At 51.5% G+C, this 19,873-nt stretch overlaps 1 protein-coding gene across 24 annotated transcripts in view; it reads right to left on the bottom strand.

Moving 5' to 3' along the window:
• Positions 1–19,873, bottom strand: part of ARHGEF2 (Rho/Rac guanine nucleotide exchange factor 2) — a 53,085-nt gene that overhangs the window by 3,791 nt on the left and 29,421 nt on the right. For 14 of the 24 annotated variants that reach the window (XM_009243105.3, XM_054551422.1, XM_009243132.4 and 11 more), the window contains 19 exons: positions 18,383–18,527; positions 16,052–16,119; positions 15,648–15,711; positions 14,860–14,989; positions 14,532–14,641; positions 14,218–14,361; positions 12,195–12,445; positions 11,855–11,980; positions 11,367–11,484; positions 10,923–11,171; positions 7,626–7,702; positions 7,019–7,188; positions 4,201–4,268; positions 1,953–2,153; positions 1,440–1,559; positions 1,246–1,313; positions 1,068–1,103; positions 810–860; positions 156–599 (listed from right to left, as the gene is read on the bottom strand). In XM_009243105.3, coding sequence (XP_009241380.3) covers positions 156–599; positions 810–860; positions 1,068–1,103; positions 1,246–1,313; positions 1,440–1,559; positions 1,953–2,153; positions 4,201–4,268; positions 7,019–7,188; positions 7,626–7,702; positions 10,923–11,171; positions 11,367–11,484; positions 11,855–11,980; positions 12,195–12,445; positions 14,218–14,361; positions 14,532–14,641; positions 14,860–14,989; positions 15,648–15,711; positions 16,052–16,119; positions 18,383–18,527 — 2,640 coding nt within the window. The remainder of the gene's footprint in view (positions 1–155; positions 600–809; positions 861–1,067; positions 1,104–1,245; positions 1,314–1,439; positions 1,560–1,952; positions 2,154–4,200; positions 4,269–7,018; positions 7,189–7,625; positions 7,703–10,922; positions 11,172–11,366; positions 11,485–11,854; positions 11,981–12,194; positions 12,446–14,217; positions 14,362–14,531; positions 14,642–14,859; positions 14,990–15,647; positions 15,712–16,051; positions 16,120–18,382; positions 18,528–19,873) is intronic. The other 10 variants (XM_009243108.3, XM_009243103.3, XM_063717121.1 and 7 more) reach the window with 1 other exon arrangement.

Genomic DNA, 19,873 nt, shown 5'->3' with positions numbered 1-19,873 from the left:
ACATTTCTTTTCAGTTCTCCAACCAGTATCTCAATATCCTTCAACTCGGTTGCCTGATTGCATTTGGGCTCAAATTCCCAATGGCCCAATTTCTTTCGGGCTCCATGGACCCTTATGTCCACCCCAGGTTCATTCACCACTGCAGGCCACCTTACCTGTGGGGGGTTGAAACTCAAGTACAGGGCATCGCCTGCGGGGAGGCTGCGCCGCCGAGGATCCACAGGTCTGCGGGCCCAGGGGGCCTCAGCTGGGAGTGGCTCGGTCTGGCCCAGGGCGGCCAGCTGCCTTCGAGCCTCTTCGGCCTCCCGCTCCAGCAGTGCCCGGGCCTGCTCACTCTCCCGGAGCCGGGCCTCCAGGCTGCCAGCTTCGGTTGCCCGTTCTTCACCTAGCCGCCGGCAGCGCCGTAGCTCCTCCTGCAGCAGCGCATGTTGCCGCTGCAGTAATGCCAGTTCCGTGGCCTGCTTTTCAGGGGCCACAGGGGCAGCCCCAGCCCTGCCAGCCTCCCCATCCCGAGAGTTGGCTCGGCACAGCTTCTCCCGCCGCTCAGGGCCCTCAGGGAACCGGGCTTCCATCAAAGTGTCCTGCTGGGCCACAGCTGCCTGGGAGTAGAATGCAAGCAGAAGGGTTTATCAAAACCCCTGTGCTCTTCTACCCCTCGCCCTCACCCTCCAAGGCCCAGGTCATCACTCCTGGAGAGCTTGGATTGGGAGGGTATTTAGAAAGGCCTGTTGGGATGACCATGCCCCACCTAAACAGGCATCTCTAGCCTGGCTCCTCCCCTTCCCCATTCAAGCCCTTGCCCTACTGACCTGTAGGCCATGTAGAAGTCCATAGAGATTGACCAATCGCTGTAATGCCTCCTGAGGACAGACAGGGTGGGAACAGGGCCCCAGCTTTAGGATGGGAGAACTGCCCGAAAGTTGAACAAGGGTGGGTGTGGGGACAGTAGGATCTGGAGACATACTTGAATGTAGACGCTTTCCCCACCCCACTCCAAACTGGGCTCTAACTACTCAGACTAAGAACATCCTCCCTTCAGTCTCCTATACCATCAATTCCCATCTCACCTCTTGCGGTGATCTCAGCTGATTTCCATTTCGATCCTGCAGAAATGGGCAAGAATGGGGAGTCAACAGGCACACAAATCCTGGGTCCCTGCCCCTGACAGCTTTGTGTTGAGGATCCAGAGGCTGGCTGTCCCTCTCCCACCCTCTTGCCAAGTCCCAGAACCTCTTGACGACCTACCCTCTGGCTAGAGTCTGAGTCAGCTCTGCAGAGTTCAACGGAGCCATTGAAGGTTCTGGCCTCACCATCTGTTGAGGAGAAAAGGATGGCTGAGCTCACTTCCCTGGGGCCCTGATACCACTTAATCCCTGGTACCACGCCACTGACTTTGGCCCCTCCCACCTACTACCTTGGTCCCCTGCCCTGGCACTCACTGGCAGTGACCCCAGGACTCGTGTTACCACCGCTGTCTGGTTCCAAGGGCAGGGCTGGCTCTCGGGGTGTCAAGAGCAGTTCCACTCCTGGCCCCACCAGCAGGTCTTTCAGACCCTCCACTGTGGGGAAAGAGGAAGAGGTGAGAACAGGAATGACACAGGACCCTGAGAGGAATGCCATTCACCCCCACATGTGGGACACTTGGGCATCCAGGGGAATGCCCCCTGCACTGGCGGTGGGGTTTCACTCACACAACCACTGATGAGGTAAAGGGCAGTAAATGCCTACGAGGCAGCAGGAGTCCATGCAGCATGGACGATATGGAGCAGCAGCAAGGACCACACCTCCTCCCCTGCCTTTCCCAGGAACTGGCCCAGAAGAGGCACTTAGGGCTGTTTATGGTTTATGGGGTTGGCATCCCACTTGTCTGTGTCTGTCCATGTCTAGTCACATGTCCACATTCTGTGACGGTGAGTGCTTGAGCCTGGACTCTTCCCTGGGAGCTCCCTCACCCTCACGGATGGCATCCTGCAGCAGCCGCTCGCCACGAGGGGACTCAAGGGACTCAGAGCGGAAAAGGCCCCTGGGCAGAGTGGGCAGGGCCATCCCACTGCCACCATCCTCTTCGGCCTGGAAATGGGTCATCTCAGCAAACAGCCCGACCTTCTCTCGCAGCAGCTCCACCAGTGCCCGGTCCTTCTGCTGCAACTCCACTGCAGATAAGGAACAAGTGAGCATATGAGAGGACGTAGGGGGTATGCAGGAGCGCCAGTAGAGGACAGCCCTAGGGGAGAGGGGTAGGGCGGGGCAGTGTGGCAAGACTTAATTTTGTTATTTTGGCATTTATAAAAAAGAAAAAGCTTTCTGTTGGTCAGGTGTAGTGGCTCACACCTGTAATCCCAGCACTTTGGGAGGCCAAGGCAGGTGGATCACTTGAGGCCAGGAGTTCAAGACCAGCCTGGCTAACATGGCAAAACCCTGTCTCTACTTAAAATACAAAAATTAGCCAGGTATGGTGGCACGCGCCTGTAGTCCCAGCTACTCAGGAGGCTGAGGCACAAGAATCGCTTGAACCCAGGAGGCAGAGGTTGCAGTGAGGCCGAGACCACACCACTGCACTCCAGCCTAGGTGACACAGCAAGACTCTGTCTCAAAAAAAAAGATTTGTGGCAGGGGTTGCAGGTTGTCCAACAGTGTTCATTCTTTCCATCTTCCTTTAAAATGAATAGAAGTTTCATCTGGGCACACATGGCTGCCCAGTTAACAACTATGTTTTCCAGCCTGACTTGCACGTGACTATATTGCTACATGACTACATTCTGGCCAATGGATGTGAGCGTCTTCCAGATCTGCTCTTAAAAGAAATGGGTATAGGCTGGGCATGGTGGGTGGATCACTTGAGGCCAGGAGTTCGAGACCAGCCTGGCCAACATGGTGAAACCCTATTTCTGCTAAAAATACAAAAATTAGCTAGGCATGGTGGCACGTGCCTGTAATGCCAGCTGCTCGGGAGGCTGAGGCAGGATAATCGCTTGAACCTGGGAGATGGAGGTTGCAGTGAGTTGAGATCACGCCATGCCACTGCACTCCACCCTGGGCGACAGAGCGAGACACTGTCTCAAAAAAAAAAAAAGAAAGAAAGAAAAAGAAAAAAGGGTATAAACTCTGTTCCTTTACTCCTCTTTGCTAGGTGTGATACAGGTGTGACAGTGGGAGCTGGAGTAGCCACTTCAGACATGACATAGAGATGAAAACTTCATGTTAAAGATGGCAGAGCTGCACCACTACTCTGCACTTCCCACTTTGAACTGTTATGTTGACAGCAATAATATTCTACCTTTTTGGGGTTTTTTTTTGTTTGTTTGTTTTTTTGTTACCCAGACTGGAATGCAGTGGTGCAATTACAGTGCATTACAGCCTTGAACTCCTGGGCTCAAACAATCCTCCCACCTCAGCCTCCCGAGTAGCCAGGACTACAGGTGTGTACCATCATGCCTAGGTAATTTTTTTTTTTTTTAATTTTTTGTATGTTTTGTTGCCCAGACTGGTCTCTAACTCCTGACCTCAAGAGATCCTCCTGTCTCCCAAATCCTGCTGGGATTAAAGGCGTGAGCCACTGCATCCAGCCAATCTACTTCTTTTTTTTTTTTTTTTTTTTTGAGATGGAGTCTCGCTCTGTCGCCCAGGCTGGAGTGCAGTGGCGTGATCTCAGCTCACTGCAAGCTCCACCTCCTAGGTTCATGCCATTCTCCTACCTCACCCTCCCAAGTAGCTGGGACTACAGGCACCCACCACCACCCCCAGCTAATTTTTTTTTTTGTATTTTTTAGTAGAGATGGGGTTTCACCATGTTAGCCAGGATGGTCTCGATCTCCTGACTTCGTGATCCACCCACCTCAGCCACCCAAAGTGCTGGAATTACAGGCATGAGCCACAGCGCCCGGCCAATCTACTTCCTTTTTTAAGGAAGAAGATTTTTGTGGTCTTTTTGTATAGCAGTTCAATCATACCCTAACTAATATAAGGCCTTACAGTGAAAAAGTAAGTTACTCACCCAACCTTGGTCTTCCATATTATTTTTACACACATGGTAGTATACACTTTACATTGTTTTAAACCTTGCTTTTTTCACTTAATATGTTTCGGTTGTGGATCCACACCAGCCCTCATAGAGCCATCTCATCTTTTTAACGGTTGCATAATATTCCATTGTGTGAATGTATTATAAATTACTAAGGAGCTCCTTGTGGGTGAACTTACTCTTAATTCGCCGCAGGTAAGCCTCATCCTCTGTCTCAATCAGGGGGAAGTCCTCCCTGGATGGGCATCTGGAGGGGTAACAGGTCACATGCCATTGAGAGACAGAAGCTAGGTTATAGACCAGAATCAGCCTTCCCTCCTTCCCAAACATGCCTTATGCTTCCATCTTCTGATAAGACTCCTCAGCCTCACACCCTAGCTTTAATTGAGTCTTGACCTTCTCCCTTTTCTTTCTTTTTTTTTTTGAGACGGAGTCTTGCTCTGTCACCCAGGCTGGAGTGCAAGGCCACTATCTCAGCTCACTACAACCTCCTCCTGGGTTCAAGTGATTCACTTGTCTCAGCCTCCTGAGTAGCTGGGATTACAGGCGCGCACCACCATGCCTGGCTAATTTTTGTATTTTTAGTAGACATGGGGTTTCGTCATGTTGGCCAGGCTGGTCTCAAACTCCTCACCTCAGATGATCCGCCCGCCTCGGCCTCCCGAAGTGCTGGGATTACAGGCGTGAGCCACCGCGCCCGGCCGACCTTCTCCCATTTCTTAGCACTGATTATCTGCGTTTACTGAGATGTATCTCTCCAAAGGTCGCTTGGAAAGGCAGCACAGTGCAGAGGGTCAAGTACAGGCTTTGGCGCCAAGCAAACAGGATTCGAATCCTGGCTCCACCATTTACCAGGTGGTAACCTCTCTATTTCCTCATTTGAAAAATGAAGGTAATATCTTCCTCATAGGTTTTTCGTTAGGATTAAATGAAATGTTAAAGTGCTTTGAACATAACAGAAGCTCAACAAATCAATTACAATGAATATTATTAATTTCCACAATTATAATTTTTTTTTTTTTGAGAGAGAGTCTCGCACTCTCCCCCAGGCTGGGGTCCAGTGACAGGATCTTGGCTCACTGCAACCTCTGCCTCCCAGGTTCAGGTGATTCTCCTGCCTCAGTCTCCCGAGCAGCTGGGACTACAGGCACGCACCACCATGCCTGGCTAAGTTGTATATTTTTAGTAGCGACAGGGTTTCGCCATGTTGGCCAGGCTGGTCTCGAACTCCAGTGGTCCGCCTGTCTCAGCCTCCCAAAGTGCTGGGATTCCAGGTGTGAGCCACAGCGCCTGGCCACAATTATGAATATTAATACTATTCATAAAGAAGCCACTACAGATCTGTCAACAGGACAGGTTATTTTGAATTGCTTTCTTGGAATAGGCAATTTCATAATTTTTTTTTGGAGATGGAGTCTCACTCTGTCACCTAGGCTGGAGTGCAGTGGCACAATCCTGACTCACTGCAACCTCCACCCCGGGTTCAAGCGATTCTCCTGCCTCAGCTTCCCGAGTAACTGGGATTACAAGCTTATGCCACCACGCCCGGCTAATTTTTGTATTTTTAGTAGAGACGAGGTTTCACCATATTGGCTGGGCTGGTCTTGAACTCCTGACCTCAAGTGATCCACCCGCCTCAGCCTCTCAAAGTGCTGGGATTACAGGCGTGAGCCACTGTGCGTGGCCTGCAATTTCATACTTTTATATGCATTTCTAAAAACCTTTTTAAAATTCCATGGTGCAGGAGTTAAAAAAAAAAAAAAAAAAGGTTTACAAATTATAAAGTTGAGAACTGATTCCCTGAAAGCTAAAGAAAAATTATAAAAATCTTGGCTGGGCATGGTGGCTCATGCCTGTAATCTCAGCTCTTTTGGAGGCTGAGGTGGGCAGATAATCTGAGGTCAGGAGTTTGAGACCAGCCTGGTCAACATGGCAAAACCCCGTCTCTACTAAAAATACAAAAATTTGGCTGGGTGCGGTGGCTCACGCCTGTAATCCCAGGACTTTGGGAGGCTGAGGCAGGTCGATCACGAGGTCAAGATATCAAGACCATCCTGGCCAACATGGTAAAACCCCATCTCTACTAAAAAAACAAAAATTAGCTGGGCATGGTGGCGCGAGCCTGTAGTCCCAGCTACTCAGGAGGCTGAGGCAGCCTGGCAACAGAGAGAGACTCTGTCTCAAAAAAAAAAAAAAAAAAAAATTTGCCTGGGGTGATGGTGGGCACCTGTAGTCCCAGCTATTTGGGAGGCTGAGGCAGGAGAATCGCTTGAATCCAGGAGGTGGTGGTTGCAGTAAGCTGAGAGCGAGACTCTGTCTCAAAAAAAATAAAAAAAAAAAAGAAAGAAAAACTGTAAAAATCTGAATTAGAATCACACTTCATTCTTTAGGCATAATCTTCCAGAATCCATTTTAAACATGTTACCTGTGCTTTATTTGATGTTTTTTCCCATCACAATTAGACACATAGTTGACTGCCTCAAATCTAATGTGTGTCCAATAGAAGCTAAAGATTTGCTGCTTTGACACACTGATTTCCTTCTTGATTCTATTGTGTTGAGTTTGTTTATGAGACTTGTTCCTCTCTAGTATCGATGCTTTCATTATCCTCTTTTTCATTCATTTTTAGAAAAATAAACATAAAATACAATACAATCCAAATAACAACCCTCTGCCTACAGATGAAGATGTGAATGCAGCTGAAATTGTACTGTTGGCTGGCAGGTATGCCACCATGTGACAGCTCAAAGTATTCCCTTGCTTGTCAGCTCATGCTGAATTTGAAAGGGAGTTGAGGTTGGCAATGTATAAAATGTGACTTTATAGGACATAAGAACATAGGTGACTTTTCCAGTCTTGGGCCATTTTGTCTCTCCCTCAACCTCTTCCCCCACCTCTGAATGCTGGATTCTGTTCCCAGGGAGTTCTATGGTTGGGATCTAATTCTGCAGGTACCCTGAGGTCATAAGCACATGCAGGCGGCAGGCAGACACTCACAAGCGCACGCTCTGCTGAATGACCCGGATCCAGGTGCTCCGGTCATCCCGGGATGCTGTGTACACCTCGTACATCTCAGGTGGGGCTGCGCTGATGAGAAACATCCCTTTCTCCTGGTTGGCAATGTCCCGTACGATTAGATTCTGCAGCGATACCACTGAGGGCTTGTCCTGCCAGTCAGGGGAAAGGAAGGATTAAGCCTGGGAATCCTGTCCCTTGGCATATTTAGGCCTTCAATCCTTCTGGATGAGGACTGAAAGGACTGAAGAGTCATCTTACAATACCAGTTAAGAGCCAGGCACTGGTGCCAGCCAGAAGGGACTTAGAAATGTGTGCAACCCTTAACAAATTATTTAACTGACTTGAAGCTTTACTTTCATCATCTATAAAATGAGGACGAAAATAATCTTTTCCCACAGGTGTAAAAGTGCCTGTGCACGGTAACAGTACCTGTGAGCTGCTCTTATTTTTTATTATTACGGTAATAGTAACAATTATAACTGTTTGACTCTGGGGGACTCCAGCGCTCTTGTGGGCTTGGGCAGGAAAGCAAGAAGAGCCTAAAACACTTGTCTGTGCTGAGAAAGGTGAAGAATGAATGTCTCACCAGGGTAGGAAAGATGTACTTCTGGTCCTTTTCCTGGAGAAACACCAGTACATCTGTCATCAGCAGCACTAGCACATCTGGCAGGGGATGAAGGTGGGAGAACAGTCAGCACTAGACGGTCTGAGCAGCTGTTTCCCTCTTTCCCAAGGACCAGGCTTATCCCATCAGGTTAGAGCTCCCAATTTCCCTCTTTCTGGCCTCTGTTCCCTCTGGCTGCTTGTACTTTTTCAGACTCTCACACCTCACCCATTCTTTTTTTTTTTTTTGATACAGAGTTTCCCTCTTGTTGTTCAGGCTGGAGTGCAATGGCGCACTCTTGGCTCACTGCAACCTCTGCCTCCCGGGTTCAAGCGATTCTCCTACCTCAGCCTCCCAAGGAGCTGGGACTACTACAGGCGTGTGCCACCACGCCCGGCTAATTTTGTATTTTTAGTAGAGACGGGGTTTCACCATGTTGGTCAGGCTGGTCTCAAACTCCTGACCTCAGGTTCATCCACCAGTTTCGGCCTCCCAAAGTGCTGGGATTACAGATGTGAGCCACAGCGCCTGGTCACACATTCTTACAGCTTAAAAACGGTGTTGGGGGGTGGGCAGGGTGCAGAAAGATTCATGTGCTATCAGACAAAACAGCGTTGTGGGCTAGTAGGAACCATAGGGATCACTCAGTGTCTTTACAGAAAACCCTTTCTACCTGACTGATTCAGGTTTCTTAACCTAGGGCCTACAGACCCCCTGGGATGTCAGGCTTCAGTGGCTCTGTAAACCTTCTGAAGGTGTGTAAATAGTTTTACATATTAACATAACTCGTGTATTTTTTTGGGTGACAGGGTCCAAGATTTTTGTGAGATTCATAAGGTTTCCCAGGGCAAGAGGGACCATACTTTTATTTTTAATTTAATTTGATTTTATTACTATTTTTTTGAGATGGAGTCTCGCTCTGTCGCCTAGGCTGGAGTGCAGTGGCACCATCTTGGCTCACTGCAGCTTCTGTCTCTCGGGAAAAAGCGATTCTCCTGCCTCAGCCTCCTGAGCAGCTGGGATTAAGGAGCACGCCACAACACCTGGCTAATTTTTTGCATTTTTGTAGAGACGGGGTTTCACCACATTGGCCAGGCTGGTCTCAAACTCCTGACCTCAAGTAATCTGCCTGCCTTGGCCTGCCGAAGTGCTGGGATTACAGGCATCAGCCACTGCGCCTGGCCTATTTTTTATTTTTTGGGACAAAGTCTCGCTCTGTCGCCCAGGCTGGAGGGCAGTGGCGTGATCTCTGCTCACTGCGACCTCTGCCTCCTGAGTTCAAGCGATTCTCATGCCTCAGTTTCCCTACAGGCGAATGCTGCCACGCCTGGCTAATTTTTGTATTTTTAGTAGAGATGGGGTTTCACCATCTTGGCCAGGCTGGTCTCGAATTCCGGACCTCAAGTGATCTGCCCGCCTCAGCCTCCCAAAGTGCTGGAATTACAGGGATGAGCCACCGTGCCCAGCCTGGACCACATTTTTTAGCCTTTAAATTCCATTTCTAATATCTAAGGAAGACCTTTACGGCTATCTGAGCTAAATTCTCCCTGTCCTGGCATATTCTCACTTCTAATTTTGAGCTTGGTAGAGAGGGAGAAAGTTTCCTTCCTCTTGCAGAGGACTGAAAGACCATCCCTCACCCATCCATCTCCTTCAACCCCAGCAGGCCCCTGCTTCAATTTCCTTCTCTGCTTCACACTCCAAGCTCTCAGATCCTATGGGGTCAGCACTCCAAGACTGAGGGAGGAAACAAAGATCAATTCCATAAAACTTGGATGTCACAATCAAGAAAACACACAGGGCCAGGCATAGTGGCTCACGTTTACAATCTCAGCACTTTGGAAGGCTGAGGCAGGAGAATCACTTGAGGCCAGGAGTTTGAGCAAGACTAGCCTAGGCAACATAGCAAGATCTTATCTCTACAAAAAATTTAAAAATGTGCTGGGTGTGGTGGTGCAGGTCTGTAGTCCCAGTTACTCAGGAGTCTAAGGCAGAAGAATCACTTGAGCCCAGCAGTTTGAGTTACAGTGAGCTATGACTGCACCACTGCACCCCAGCCTGAGCAGCAAAGCGAGACCCTGTTTCTAAAAAAAAAAAAAAAAAAAAAAGAGAAAACATACACTCCTCCTTTGCCCTTGAGGATTTTACTAAACTGTGGGCAACAGAAGGGGAGGGCTTTTGCTAAATGCTTCAGAAATAACGCTCTCCAGCCTTGCTATTTTTAATCCCCCATGGTTTATATTCTTAGCTGCTGCGTGGGAGGGATGGGAAGGAGAGAAAGGGATAAAGGAAAGAGGCTGGTGAAGACTGACAATATCCAAACCCAGGGAGCAGGGATTTCACGACACAGGTACAGAGGCTCAGGCAGGCTTTGGCCTCAGGTATCACAGTTTCCTATTGTCCCTCACATCTCATCCCCAAAGCCAAGGCCTGCTATTCTCTTGCTTTGATCTAGGTGAGAAAGACTTTGCCAGTGCAGACAAATTCTGGAAAGAGAGCCTGGGAAAGTGTGCCCTGGCCCCTGATCTGCCCCCTCTGCCCTGCTGTCTCTTCTCTTCCCTGCCTGTCCTTCACCAGCTCAGTCCCCTCCTCTGGGCCTCCTCTGGCTGCGCTCCCCAAAGCTCTTGCTTACTCCCATCCCTGGTAGCTGGGATTCCAGCTGGGGGAATCAACTGATCCTGTCCTCCAGTCTGAGAGCTTCTTTGTCTTCCTCAGTAAAACTAGTAGCTCTCTGGGCATGCAAGGACCAAAGAAATTATAAAATACTGATAGGGAAGGCCCTGTATGGTCCATAAAGTTAACTGCAGAATTCAGGCTTTTCTGCCACAGAGATCCCATTTTTCTCTCCCACTGAGTCTCACTATTGTATGGGCTGCATAAAGAGAGGTTGATTCTTTTTTTTTTTTTTTTTTGAGATGGAGTCTTGCTCTGTCACCCAGGCTAGAGTGCAGTGGCGCAATCTCGGCTCACTGCAAGCTCCACCTCCCGGGTTGACACCATTCTCCTGCCTCAGCCTTCTGAGTAGCTGGGACTACAGGCGCCTGCCACCACGCCCGGCGAATTTTTTATATTTTCAGTAGAGACGGGGTTTCACCATGTTAGCCAGGATGGTCTCAATCTCCCGACCTCATGATCCGCCCGCCTCGGCCTCCCAAAGTGCTGAGATTACAGGCGTGAGCCACTGCGCCTAGCCAAGAGAGGTTGATTCTAAGGCCTGCAGGCATCTCCCACTCTCCATCTGACTTTGAACTCCTGCCTAGTCTGCTGAGCAGGTCTGACCTTTGAAGCGCCCTGTCGCTGTCTTCCAGAGCAGGCAGCCATCGTGGATGAGTCTGCGCCGCAGAAGTTCCTCTCGGCCAAAGGGGCCCTTGCCAGGCACTGGGGTTTGGGCCCGAGGGTCCATGCGGTTGTAGATCTCCTGCAGACGGGCCCCTTTCTCCAGGTCATAAATATCCTGGTCCACATTGGACAGTAGCTCCTTCACTAACCCCAGTGCTGTGGTCAGGTCCTGGCGCTCCTCCTCGATCCCTGGCACCGGGGGTTGGCATGGGGAACGGCTCAACCAGCTTCACTCACACCCCAGTTCCCATCGTGTCTTGATTCCACCTTTAGAAGCTGCCCAGGGTTTCACACCCGACCCCACCCTTCCCGTGGTCATACCGAGCCTTTCCTCACCCCAGGTGGCCGTCTCTCAATGGCCCTCTCCTGGGCCTGCCTACTCACCGTGGGAATGCTGCAGGATGCGGCTGATGAGTACCGGGTACTTGGTGATGCGCTGAGTCACCAGCAGGATGCACTCCTGTACCCCGTACCGCTTGAGCACGGCGGAGCGGGTCACTTTCTACAAGGGAGGAGGCAGGACTCAGGGCCAGAGGGGAGGGCAACGGAAAGGCCTGGGGCCTGAGCTCTGGTGCTGGCCCTGGCGTGGCCATTTACCTCATGCTTGCCTAGGTGACACATCTGGAAAATGGGGATAACAACGCCACAGGTTTGTTGTGAGGATCAACTGAAGGAGCAAAAAGTACTTGGGAAACTACCACAACCTGCTCTAGCATTCTGAGGGGTTACTGCTGACAGGATCTGTGTGTGGATGGTCTGCACGGGTGGCGAATGCCTGACCTCCATGTGGGTGCAGCTCACAGGCACTACCCCCATGAGTCGGGGAGGGTGGGTTTGGGCCATGAGCATGGGATCTGGAGAGGTTCGCTCACCCGGATGAATTGCTGGAAGCGTTTGTCTCGGGCGTACAGCTCCTTATAGAGCTTTAAGGCCTTGGTGTGGCGGCTGCAGAACTCTGAGTAGGTCTTACGCATCTGCTCCGCACTAGGACCTGAGAACTAGAAGTTGGTCGAGCAAGGTTAGGTCAGCATTCCCTCAAAGCCACACTTTACCCACTGGACACACCTCTGGCCTCCTGCCAAACTGGCTGGCTTCCTGTTTCTCCAGCTCTCCCTGGCTCCCCTCCAACCCCTAGAGTTTGGACCCAAGAAATGCCCAACCCAGTCACACCTCCTTCCATGAATGTCACCCAGGGGTCCTGCCTTTTCCCACCTGGCTGATGAGCAGATCACCCAAGCGATGGATGACAAAGTTTCGGGTGCTGCCAGGGCACAGGGCCTGGCGTCGGCGTTCTAATAGCTGGCTGAGGAAGCGTGTATGGATGTCACTGAGCTCGTCCACGCAGGGGAACAGGCCCTGGACCACTCCCGGCTCCAACTGTAGCTCTTCCAGCATCCCCGTGCGGAAGAGGCGGGTCATGATCTTCAGTGTCCTCACATGGTGCAGCTCTGTCTGGATTAGCTCTGTGGGGGACAATGGGACATTTGGCCTCTACCCTGGCTTGGCTAAAACTGGTGGGGCCCTAGGATAAGGACCTCACAGTTCACGTGAGGTTTTCAAGGTCCCTTCCAGGTTAATATTCTGCATTATTATGATCTTACATAATTTTCTAATCATTTTTATCTTTTTTTTTTTTTTTTTTTTGAGACAGAGTCTCGTTCTATTGCCCAGGCTGGAGTGCAATGGCGCAATCTCGGCTCACTGCAACCTCCGCCTCCTAGGTTCAAGCAATTCTCCTGCCTCAGCCTCCTGAGTAGCTGGGATTACAGGCACGCGCCACCAGGCCCAGCTAATTTTTGTATTTTTAGTAGAGATGGGGTTTCACCATATTGGTCAGGCTGGTCTCGAACTCCTGACCTCGTGATCCCCCCGCCTCGGCCTCCCAAAGTGCTGGGATTACAGGCATGAGCCACCACGCCCGGCCCTCATTTTTATCTTTCAAAAATTTTATTATTATTATTTTTTTCCAGAAATGAGGTCTTGCTGTGGTGCCCAGGCTGGAGCATAGTGGCACAATGATAACTCACTGCAGCCTTGAACTTCTGGACTCAAGCGATCCTCCTGTCTCAGCCTCCCAAGTAGCTGGGACTATAGGCACATGCCACCACACCTGAATAGTTTTTTAAAATATTTTTTAAAGACGGCTGGGTGCGGTGGCTCACGCCTGTAATCCCAGCACTTTGGGAGGCCGAGGTGGGTGCATCACCTGAGGTCAGGTGTTCGAGACCAGCTTGGCCAACATGATGAAATCCTGTCTCTACTAAAAATGCAAAAATTAGCCGGGTGTAGCTGTAGGTGCCTGTAATCCCAGCTACTTGGGAGTCTGAGGCAGGATAATTGCTTGAACCTGGGAGGCGGAGGTTGCAGTGAGCCGAGATAGCACCAGTGTACTCCAGCATGGGCAACAGAGCAAGACTCCGCTTCAGAAAAATATATATATATATTTTTTAGAGACAGAGGTCTTGCTTTGTTGTCTAGGTTGGTCTCAAAATCCTGGCGTCAAGTGATCCTCCCACCTCAGCCTCCCAAATCGCTGAGATTATAGGCATGAGCCACCACGCCCAGTTCCATTTTTTATCTTTACACCTTATCATCTCAAGCTGTGAGCTATTTTAGGGTAAGAACCATATGTCTTCTACATGTCGAGGCTTCCCACAGTCTCCAGCATGGTGTTAAGCATGGAACAAGCACAGAGTAAAGACTGAAGACTGAGATAAAGAAGGGATAAACAGAGGGTGTTGGAGACCAACAGCATCAAGAGATGGGGACCTAGTGGGCAACCTGTGGGATACCAGGCAGGGTCTTGTAGGCCAAGAGGATATAAGGGAAAGGGTTTTGAGAGGTAGGGGCTGGTAGAAAGAAGGACACAGCTGGGTGTGGTGGCTCACGCCTGTAATCCCAGCACTTTGGGAGGCTGAGGCGGGCGGATCACCTGAGGTCAGGAGTTTGAGACCAGCCTGGCTAACATGGTGAAACCCCATCTCTACTAAAAAACCCCATCTCGGCAAAAATTAGCCGGCATGGTGGCAGGCGCCTGTAATGAGAATCGCTTATCGCTTGAACCTGGGAGGTGGAGGTTGCAGTGAGCCGAGATCATGCCACTACACTTCAGCCTGGTTGAGAGAGTGAGACTCCATCTCAAAAAAAAAAAAAAAGAAAGAAAGAAAAATAAAGAAGGACATAGATAAACAGGACCTGGTGAAGGAAGAAGAAGACTAGGGTGGTCTTGGCTTACCATAGATGACATCCTGCTGCTTCATCACCTCCTTTTTATGCTGCTGCAGGAAGCTGCTGTCCACAGCAAGGCTCCAGGAGTCAGCTGCAAAGTCCTTCTCATCCATCTCAAAGTCACTCATCAGCTCATTGTAGATTACCTCTGCTGGACATTTGCAGGGCAAGCAACTCAGAGGTCCTGAGTTCCCTTCCCTGGGTCCCTGGCCCTTCTCTAGATCCCTTCCCTCCTTGCCCTTCCAGGCTACTCCCACCAGCCTCTCATCCCCAGCCCCTCTTCATCTTCCTCAGGGCTCCCCTGGGCCCAGGCCTGCTCACCTTCGTCAATGAGGGATTCCACGGATAGGGTTCGGTTCCGCATGTTGAGGGAGTCTGTGGACTGTGAGAGGATCCGGCGCAGCCCCAGGGGAGACTCATCATTGAAATGTCTGAAGAAAGTGGAGGCTGTCTGCATCACCCCCAGTCGGGCAAAAGATCCCTTCCCAGGTAGGGAACCAAAGCCAAGATCCAAGAGGCGGTCCCCCTAAGTTCTCCTTATTTGTCTGTCTACAGTTCTGAACTCAGGGATGGAAAGGGACCTCTCAGCACCCCCTTGGTCTCCACTGCCACACTCTCTGGCTGCCCCTTTCCCCAAACAGAGGCTCACCCAGCAATGTTGGTGGTGGAAACACTCTTGGCTAAAGACAAGGAGGAGCGGCCACGGCGGGAGCCTAGGAGGGACTGCCGGAAGCTGTCGGAGGGGTAGATGGCCGAGCTTGGCCGCTCCCGGATGGTTGCTGTGGGGGAGAGATGCCCAGCAGGCAAACATCAGACTCTGGTGCTTCCCTGGATTGAGGCCTCCCAGGCTCCTCAATGAGGAATGAGGCATCCTCTCACTCCACCTCAGCCCCTCTAGTCAAGAAAGATGATAATGAGAATGCCACCTTACATTTGTGTCATACTCTAATGTTCACAAAGAGCTTTTTCTTACTTATCTCCTCCCTGACATAAGCCTATAAACAAACAGGAGCTCAGAAAGGCAAAAAGACTTGTCCAGGGTGACTTGGGTAATGGCTAGGCAGGGACTGAGGCTCTGCTCTTTATACCTAAGGGCCATGCTTTCTGTTACACCAAAGCTGTCTTAATTGACACTTGACAGCTGCTACCAACACTCCCAAAATGCAGTGTAAATAAGTGATAAAAAGGCAGGCTGTGGCCAGGCTCAGGTGACCACCCATCCCCAGCCCTCATCCCCATTTGGACTCTCCCCTCCTGCCTCTAAGTCCAAGAGTCTGAAATATCCCTTAGGTCCCTTAGGCCCCCACTATCTGCTTCCAATTGAGAAGAGGAAGGTGCTGTGCCTGGGAACAACCTTAGTGGGGCAGCAGAGCCCATGGGTTGAGCAGCCTGGGGTCCAGGGTCTTAGGGGACCTCCTCCACTTCCCAACTACTCACTCTTACTTCGAAGAGAGACGGACTGCAAGGCAGTGTTGTTCTTCAGCAGGGCCGCTTTCTGTTGCTGTGAGACAGACAGCAGGAGAGAGATACCAAGAATGGCTGTCACCCAAGGATCACCCCTGGAGGCATGGGGCAGGAGCTAGGTGGCCGGCCCCCTTAGGAGAAAGCTGGCAATATGGTTAAGGGGATCAGGGTGATTGAGCCCAGTGCTACAGGGACATGTCTGCAGCAACAGGCCTGGCCTACTTGGGGCCTGAGGCCTGGGGTTGAGGATCTGGGCTGCCCCTTGGTGAGGAGGTGGGTGGTGAGAAACACAGGGTAGGGAATGAATGGAAAAGGCATGAGGGTACCGCACACTCACTACCCTCTCCCCCAGCCCTCTGCCCTCCCTGCCATCTCACCTTCTGCTTGACCTTGGTACAGTTGGCGAGGGTGTCTTTACAGCGGTTGTGGATAGTCACATTGCAGGCTGGGAGGGTGGGGTAGAGAGGGTGAAGGGAGGGCCGGGTGGTACAGGAGGGGACACACCCACATGCAGACACCCATCTCCTCCTGGCCACACAGTCCTCAGGGACTCTCCCCCCTTCCCCGACTTCTGGGCCGTTACCACACCCCAGTCCCTCTCCTCCCACCTCCCTCTTCCTTCAAGCAGGAAATGAAGTGAGGGGGGTATAGGTGCTGAATGAAATAAAACAATCAAGTGGGATGGGCAATCCTGACCCCAAGGTGGCCTGAAGGGTGGACCAGAGGGGATCAGGGGACACTGGCTGCCAGAGATGAGCTCAAGAAGCACGAAGGTGGTTGCGAATGGCAGATGGAAGAGAGGACTCCCACAGAACAGAAGATGGCACAGAGGCAGCCGGGATGGGGGCTAGGGGCAGAGGGGAAATTTACATTCCCTGAGCTTTTATAATAGTAAATGTTCCACATTTACTTAATCCTAACCGCCTGTGGAGGGAGGTTCAGTTATCCTCATTTCATGTATGAGGAACCTGTCCTGGAGTGGCTAAATCGTCCATCAGAGGTCACACGGCCAGTGGGAGAGCTGGGGTTTACACTCCGGTGGGCCTGAATCCAAAGGCCGTGCTCCTTCCCTCGCACCACATGCCCTGGACTCTGGCTGGGCCTCAGCAGCTCCAAGGCTGATGGCTCCAGTGGTAAAGAAGGGACAGGCAACTCTCCACCAAGCCTGGCCTTCTCCCTTCCAGGCCCAGGGAGTCCTGTTCCCCCAACTCAGGCAAATCCACAGCTCCCACACTCCATCTGCTTCTCCACCATCCTCCACCCCACCTTGCCATGGGGTAAGAGAGAAGAAGAAAGGAGGATTCGCTGAGCCTAGGCACTGGGACCCCGGCCGTGCCCTTCCCAGACATGCCCTCAGCTCCTGGCCCTCTCCAGCTTCCCCTCCCCCATCCAACAACACCGGAAACTCTGCTAACTCTTTCAGACAATACCCAGCACCACGCTCACTTCCACAAATACAAGGCAAACAGGGTGGAGCAGAGGGGGCAGACAGAAGTGGGGGTTGCAGCTGCCCCCACCCCCCTGGAGCTCCCTTCTCCTACCCCCAACACTCAGTGTCTCTGGATCGAACCTCCGCTTTCCACCTGCTCTCAAAATAGTGCTGCCCGCCTCCCCTGTTCCCCTGGCAACAAGCTTCCGGATTGGGAATTTTGTCAGGTCTCTATAGGGATCTAGATTGGGGTTCCCTCCTCATCCTCACAACTCTAAATTGAACAGTGAGGAAAGTAGGGAGGCCTCACTGGTTCTTTTTTTTCTTTTTTTTTTTTTTTTGAGCAGTAGCAAGCTTTATTGTGAAGAGCAAAATGACAAAGCTCCCACAGCATAGAAGGGGACCCAAGTGGGTTGCCCATCACTGGTTCTTTCTGGGGGTTCCTTCCCCAAGTTTCATAGGGATTTACAGGCTAGAGCTTTTGTCCACTATTTAAAGTAGCAGGTCACAATACCTCCAATCCTGCTCTAATCAGAGGCATCTCTGCCATAACTTCAGGAGGAATTGAGGGAGAGGGGGCAGCAGGAGCCCTCTGTATACTGGGGAAGGAAAGAATTCCTGGATGATACTCCCTAAAGACAGGGCTACACTCAGATGTGGATGAAAGGCAGGAATTCTAACCCCTGCCCCTCAACACACACTTCCCTGCTACATTCCCTCTTTCTCACTAGAAATTTGAGATGAAGGGTCCTAATCACATCTTCTGCTTGAAACAGCAGAGATTTCAGGCTCCACCCATAGTCAATAGAAAGAAACGGGCAAGGGGACTGTGAAGTCCTGAATGCCCAGCTCTGCCCAGGAAGATAGGCAGAGCCAGCTGCAAGGCTGGCAGCTTTCCACCCAGTTCCTCTATCACCCCCCACCCCACCCCCTCCACACATACAACATTCCTGCTCCTTCTCCAATCAGTTCCCCTAACCCTTAGCAGCTGTTCGGGGAGCAAGGGGGGTGCCTGGTGGATGACAGCTGCAAGAGGAGCCAGCACAGCCTCCCCTCCCCCACATTCCCAGATAGTCCAGCTTATGCCATATTCCAACAGCCACCACCCCTCAGAGTGAGGACAGGGAGCAAGGGATCAAGCATCTGGCCCTGGCATTTGGGCTCAGCTGGGGATCAGAGAGAAGAGCAACCCTCATGGATCCAGGCAGAAAAAACAGATGAAAAGATCAGGGTCAGTGGGCACCGAGTCTGGGTGACTCTCAGGGTCCAAACAACTTACTTGGGCAGATGAGGGCTTCCTTGGCTGTGATGCTCTTGTTACAGGCATAGCACATGGTCATGCCTGAAACTGAGATGGTGGTGAAGAGGTGCCCATTGGTATAGCGGGCATCCTTGGCTTCCTTCATCTTCTCCTTTTCCCGGGTCTGTGGAAGGGATGAGAGGGAGAAGATGTGAGGCTGGAAAATGCCAGGGTGCCTGGAGTCCAGAGAGACAGGCTGGGGGCAGAGGCAAGGAAGAAATGCCAGCCTGAGGATGCTGGAAAGACACCAGTTCCTAAAGCAGAGCCTGCAACTGGGTGTCAGAGGCAGCTGTCCAGGAGTGACCAGGCCAGGCTCTGGGGCAGCCAGCCCGGATGGGTTCTGGGTCCCTGACCTACCTGGCCCCTGCGGCTGGGCTGCCTCCTGTTGCCACTCATCTCCCTGGCTCTAGGTCTCTGCGTCCTCACTCCACCTTCCCAGCCCTAGCTCTGCTCGCCCCCGAGCTGCTGTACTCTCTTCTCTGTGCTAGGGGGAAGATGCGCAGAGAGGAGGGGAGAGCAGGCGAAGCGGAGGGTGCCAGCTCACCAGCGCTTTCCAATCTATGGGAGTTAGCTCCTCTTATAACCATGACAACCAGTGTTGGTTCCGCTGTCTCTGTGGCAGTCACAGTGGGGGGGCAGGAGATCCCCTTATTAGATTGGCTGAAGGGGGCAGAATGCCTCCCCTGCCACCCCCAACCCAGGGGTCAGGATCCCAGACCTCTAACTCTTTTCATCAACCCTCAGCCACGGCACACAGGGCCTGTCTGGGAGGCAGCATGTCCCCTACTAACCTTGAGGCAAAGGCAGCTGCCTTTGGGTCACTCTTCCACTCTGGGATCTTTAAGTAAGGAAGCTCAGCCAGCCATCTCGGTTGCTTCCAGCGGAAAATCTCTCCTGCAGTCTAACTTTTATCCCTCTCATACTACTCTCCAGAGTTAAAATCTAGGAGAGTTTCCTCTATTGCTCCTCACCCAACTGGTCTCTCCCATCCTAGGAAGTCCTTTCTGACATCCCTCCATCCTTCAGTGTTGATCTCCACAGAGATGGCGCACACCTTCCTTGGAGCCTCTGAGCCGCGTTTTCCATCTCTGCTATCTCCCATTTCCCCCAGTGCCCCTGCCTCTGCAAGTCAAGTCATTCTCCCTGACCTCCAATCTGTCCCTCTTCAAGCCCCTGTGATTCCCAAAAAGCCTGAGAAGGTGAGAAGAAGGGGATATCACTCTTCCCACTATTCTAGGACCTTCCTTAGGATGTGACCTCCAATCTCTGGATTTTCCCTCAGCTCTTGGAGCAGGACTAGAAGCTGAGAAGACCACTCCCTCCAAGGTTTCCCAGGCTCTCAGAAATGAAAAATCAGGATCCAGATGGCTGAGGGTAGAAGCCCCAAGTCAGAGGACCTGGGCTGGGGACAGAGGATTATAGCTCAGGGGGAAGCACTCAGCCCAGACTCTAGGAGACCAGTACTGACTC

Source organism: Pongo abelii, chromosome 1 (assembly GCF_028885655.2).
Source record: "Pongo abelii isolate AG06213 chromosome 1, NHGRI_mPonAbe1-v2.0_pri, whole genome shotgun sequence".
Lineage (NCBI taxonomy): Eukaryota > Metazoa > Chordata > Mammalia > Primates > Hominidae > Pongo > Pongo abelii.
This window is presented reverse-complemented; position numbering and strand designations above follow the sequence as displayed.